The sequence below is a fragment of the Phoenix dactylifera genome, chromosome 16 (assembly GCF_051530095.1).
Source record: "Phoenix dactylifera cultivar Ajwa chromosome 16, Ajwa_hap1_PhDact_Kaust_v1.1, whole genome shotgun sequence".
Taxonomy (NCBI): domain Eukaryota; kingdom Viridiplantae; phylum Streptophyta; class Magnoliopsida; order Arecales; family Arecaceae; genus Phoenix; species Phoenix dactylifera.
In genome coordinates this window covers 24,193,158-24,198,504 of record NC_143205.1, presented here as the reverse complement: position 1 = coordinate 24,198,504, position 5,347 = coordinate 24,193,158, and the positions used below count along the sequence as shown (strand labels likewise).

General features: G+C 49.1%; 1 protein-coding gene across 1 annotated transcript; it reads left to right on the top strand.

Annotated features, from left to right (window-relative positions):
• Positions 1-444: 444 nt before the first annotated feature.
• Positions 445-5,043, top strand: LOC103718252 (uncharacterized). The gene is made up of 3 exons (XM_008806979.6): positions 445-1,667; positions 2,633-2,939; positions 3,738-5,043. Exons 2-3 carry the CDS (start codon positions 2,646-2,648, stop codon positions 4,638-4,640), a joined length of 1,197 nt encoding a protein of 398 aa, XP_008805201.3. The 5' UTR covers positions 445-1,667; positions 2,633-2,645; the 3' UTR covers positions 4,641-5,043.
• Positions 5,044-5,347: the final 304 nt, after the last annotated feature.

The following is a 5,347-nucleotide window of genomic DNA, read 5'->3' as shown; positions in this document are numbered from 1 at the left end:
CTTGGACATAACATTATTTGCTGTCATTTTCCTCTTTTTCCTATTCCCGTATTTCAGGATAGTAAAAGAATTTCGTTCTTTTGATTGATAGAGGTATTGAAAAATAAGCTTATGCTATGCCGATCGATTTACCATGCCATGGAAGTCAGAGAGAAATAGAACCACCAAAGTTATCGTGACCGAGCGAATCGAGCGAGATCAGCACGCGGTAGAACCAGAATGACTTGTCACGTGTACAGGGCATAAAAGTTTGGTAGAGAGTTATAAACCGGAGTCCTAACCCTCTAATGTCCTAACGCGCACGGACCCGTGTTTCAACGGGCTCACCCGCATCGGCGGTCATCACGTTCCCACCGCACCACATAGCAGAGAGGACCGACAACCCACGGGAGAACCGACAGTCTTAGCCGTAAATACGATAACCACGGGAAAGGAAAAGAAAAAAAGAAGAAAGGCTGCGATCGTGCCGCCATCCCTTTTTTCACCCTCGCAAGCTGTGGTGCCCAAGCGCGGTCGCAATCCCACACTCCATCGCATATGGCGGGATGGCGGGTCCCGGGTTTGGGCCGCCGTTTTTTCCTTTTTTTTTTCTTCTAATTTTTATTAGAATCTTAAAGCCGGCAGGAGAAGAGAAACCATGAGGCGGAGCGCCAAAAGAAATAGAGGGGAGAAAACTTGAAAGAGATAAAAATCAAAACCCGGGGGAGCGGTGGAGTCCGCGGTGCGGTTCGTGTGGGCCCCGCAACCGAGAGAAAGACTTCAACGTCACGACAGCGCGGATTCGCGAGGACAGCTAGCAATGAGAGAGGCAGGCTCACCTACCGTAGCGGTAGTAATACCAGCTGGGTCTTTGACAAGAGAGGAGGCAGAAGCGGAGCGGTGATTAGCAGTGCTGGCGAGTAGTGGGAGCTCCCCAAACTTCGACTTCGCCTCCCTCACGTTCTCCTCCTCGAGCTCTTTTTTTAGGCGTTCCCCCATTTGCCCCCCCCCCCACCGTGTCATTCTCCCCAACCCATTTCCCCCCCCCACCGGCACAATCTTCTTATTTACTTCCCACCCCCACACTTCCTTTCTCCGTCTCCATCTTCCGCTAGCTCCAGTTTCTCTGCCGCTAGTTTGCTGCCTCCACTTGGGCTCGCCCTCCACCATGGAAGCGTAGGCACCATACAAAGGATTGCCTTCTTTTCTCATCTGTCTCCGCTGCTGCTGCTGCTCAATTATGGACCGCCCGACCGCAGAACCGAGAAAGTGAAAGAGCATCGGTACATCTTCCAGGCTTCCCCCATCCCGTATCTCCTCGTATTCCTTCGTTCTCTCTGCAAGGTGATACATACATTAGATAGGCAGCTGCAATCAGTTCTCTCTTGTTCTCCTCTGAGGACCGGGGGGTGGGGTGGGGGGTTCAATTTCGCTTCAATTACTTCGAATTCTAGCATTCTCGTCCGCTGATTGGGCACCATCGTCAATCATCAGGAGTTGTTTCACCATCCATAGGTCTCCCTGTTTCTCCTCTGCCTCGCGCCATTAGGTGTTAGTGGTGGACTTGGTTTTTCTTTTCTACTCTTGTTATCATTCGTGTTGGCTCTCGTCTCCTGGCCTGTTTTGAATTGAAGCTGCTGCTCTCGAATCAAGGTCGAACGTACTCGATTCGAACCAGAAGGAAAAAGGTATCCACCATTTCTCTGTTTGTTTCCTATTCGATTCTTCAATTCCCGATAAAATCGCCTTCGTCTTCTTAAAATTTCTATTTCAAAAGCTAGTTTTTTTTTTTTTTTTTTTTTTTTTTGAAGAGAGAATTTTTCTCCAAGTGTCTCATTTTTGAATTTGTTAAGATGTCTTGCATTTTATATGCTCAATTTGATACGAGAGATTTTTTTGCCCAACTATTTTATTTATTTTTATTTTTTTAAAATTTTTAATATGAAAAGAACGGAGGAATACACTCGCGAACCGATCGGTGGGTAGGGCAGGAGCAACTGAAGGAAGGAGATCTCCTTCTCTTCTCCCTCCGCGGCCTCTCGCTGGTCCGAGACGCTGCATCACCGCTTACTAGATGGTGATCGTCGCACGCTAGATGCTGTACACTCAACTTTTACTCAAGGAAAAAAAAAGAATAAAAAGGAATTCTTTTCTGTTTCTCATAAATACCCCTAAGAGGGGAAGCGGTTCTCTCCCTATCGCTGGACCAACATGTCCAATTATGTTAGGGCAAATCAGTCCTTTCAAAATTGATCGCCTGAGATTGCAACCGCTGTAATTATCGATAGCGCCTTCCGGGCAATAATTGTCCGCCGCGTACGCCCCGCGCGAGGTTTATTAATTTTTAAGCGGCGAGACAGCTGAGCATATCTCCGGTGTAAAAATCGCTTTTTTTTTTTTTTTTGGCCGAAAACGGGACCGTTTGCTGCGGCGTCTCTGCAAATCGCGGTGCGAGGCCTAATTCCTATGTGCATAAAAGTTTTATGGAACAATTCAAAATGGCAAGAAATTTACGGATAAGATTTTGTTCCCCTACATACTCTTACACGCATCTCCATAATGTGGGCGTAGATGCGCATATATGATTGGCGCAAACGTGTTTGATTTGCTGCACGATTCATTTGCTCTTCTCCTTGCGTGATTTATTTTCAAGGTTGGAGGGTGGAATGGCGACGGCGATGAAGAAGTACGTGGATGACGCCATGCCCGAGCCGGTGGACGTGATGAGCGGCGGTCTCTTCGATCACATCGACGACTTGCTGGACTTCCCCAACGACGATGACGTGCTGGGGATGGTGGACCCCCATGGTGGACCCGCCCCCGCTCCGTCTTTCGCTCCGCTTCTCCCTCCCCTTGAGGCCGATGACCTGTTGAGCGGCGGTGGCGGCCGAGGGCACTACACCAATGGCTCTGTTGACGTCGCCGGCAGCGGCGACCGTGAGGTGGCCGAGCTTGGTCCGGTACGTTTCTGGTCCTTTGCCTTTTTTTTTTCTTTTTCGGCCTGTTACTTTACCATGCCATCCCGTCATTCTAATTTAAAATTTTAAATCATAAATAGAAAGATGGGTAGAGGAGATTATTAGCGGAGACCTCCGGGCCCCTTCGATCGCACCCGTCCTGCATCCATCCACCATCTACTGTGCCGGCTTTGTGCAGTCGCCGAGGGCCCGCACATTTAGTGTGACCAAATCTTAATAATAGAAATATCTATAAGTCCCGTTCAAAGTGGCACCCAGACCGACACCCATCGCAATCCCGCTGGTATGTTCTCATGGGCCCGACGGTGCTCGAGATGGGCACTCGAATATTCAAGTAGGTGTGTTGCATGTCTTCCATCAATATAGTTTCGTGATCGGAAATTGACGTCACAAACAATACCTTCTTTCTACAGAAGGGTGGATCCCGTAGGTAGGTAGGAGGCTTCTAATGCTTTCGTATTGGAACCCGTATGGGTTGACACTTGACAGTAAAAAAATAATAATCAATTTTTATTTATTTATCACATATTATTATGAAATAATTTGAAAAAAATAATGTACTTCTTTTTAGAATTTAAAAAGCCAGTTGTCATTGAACAGGACATTTATATGATTTCTTATACGGCGGCAATGTTTGTTGTCTTTAGCAAGAAGTTTCTACTAGATGGAAATCCGATTCGATTTGATAACCCATGTTGTCTTCCTAGTCTATTTTCTCCGTGTTGTTTTTTTTTTCTTTCCCTCTTCTTATTACAATTTTTTTTTTTTTGACCATTCCAGTGCGACGACATTGACATGAGCCAACTGGAGTGGCTGTCCAATTTCTTCGACGACAATGATTCCTTCACCCTCGACTTGCCCCAGTGCACGGCTACCCCTACCGCTGCCGCCATGGGCGCCACCAACAGCAGCAACAACAACAGCAACGGCAAGGAGGACTCACTCTTTCGCACCTCCAGCCCTGTTTCCGTCCTCGAGCCCAACAGCCATAGCATTGGCGGCAGCGGCGGAGGTGGCTCCTCCTCATCCTCCTCGTCATCCTTCTCCTCATCTTCCTCCTCCTGCTCCGGCACCGGTGGAGGAAGCAGCGGCGCGCGGGCGCTCGAGGGTCCTCCCGTCAGCCATCCGGAGCCCGTCCTGGTGGTCCCCGCCCGTGCTCGCAGCAAGCGCCCCCGTCCCGCCACCTTCTCCGCCCGCCCCCACGTCACCATCCCCTTCCTTCCCCCTTCCTCCGGCGGCGTCCCCGTGGACTCCTCCTCTTCCGATCCTGAGAGCTTCGGCGAGTCCAGTCCGAGCCCTGCTCCGATGAAGAAGAAGAAAAAGAAGAAGAGCTTTGCTGCTATTGCCGCCGGAGGAGACGAGGCGGGCCCGCAGGCACCGCCGGCGAGGAAGTGCATGCATTGCGAGATCCAGAAGACCCCGCAGTGGAGGGCGGGGCCGATGGGGCCGAAGACCCTCTGCAATGCCTGCGGGGTCCGCTACAAGTCGGGAAGGCTCTTCCCCGAGTACCGCCCGGCCGCCAGCCCCACCTTCGTCCCCTCCGTCCACTCCAATTCTCACAAGAAGGTGGTCGAGTTGCGGATCAAAGCCAGCCAGAAGCCCGCTGCCGCTGGGATGCTGTCGCCCGAGTCTGCCGCTGGGGACAGCTGCGATCTCCTTGCTTACATCCGGAGGAGGGTGTGAAAGAGAGAGGGAGGAGGATGAGCCACATTGGCCGTGGTTCGTGTGAACTTCCTCTCATTTTTTTTATTTTCCTTTCCTTTTAGTTCCAGAGTCGGCTTGGTTCATTGTTTCTTTTTTCTTTTAATTTTTTCAATATTTCCTTTATCTTTGTACAGAGGAGGGAGGATAAGAGGAGTGATAGGCGACCCACTACCATTAGGTAGCTGAGACATGAAGCAGGGGGGGGAGAGATAATTAGATTGAGCGGTAGTTAGAGGCAGGGAGGGCCAAATGAGTCTTAATTAGAAGGGGGCTATTAAGGAGGAGGGGTCTAGTTTGTTAATGGAGCTTGTTGTATTGAATTCTTTTTGCAGTCGAACGATTGATTACTAGGAACACTATAAATGGTTTGATTATACCTCCATTCAATTGCTTTTTTCCCTTGCTGTCGACTGCCCTTGATCTCAATAATTATTAGCTCTCAGCGGCCATATTCACATGTATATATATATATATATATATATATATATATATATATATATATATATATTTTAAACATCCAGCACCGTGCATGATGGGGCTTCGTAAGTAGGTCGCCAAGAAAGTTTTCCGAGACGGAGCTGCTGCGTCGCAAAAGTGTGTGACGTTGCTTTATATATCGGCAAGGTTTTCATGGCCGCCGGTAGCTTGGTTCTGCGATTGGAAGGAAAATGAACCTTCCATATATT

What these genes read in the sequence shown, in the direction of transcription:
- LOC103718252 (XM_008806979.6), top strand. Translation starts at nt 2,646, where the DNA reads ATGGCGACGGCGATGAAGAAGTACGTGGATGACGCCATGCCCGAGCCG. An exon ending in AGGTGGCCGAGCTTGGTCCG is followed by an intron (nt 2,940 to 3,737) that starts GTACGTTTCTGG and finishes TGACCATTCCAG; the next exon opens with TGCGACGACATTGACATGAG.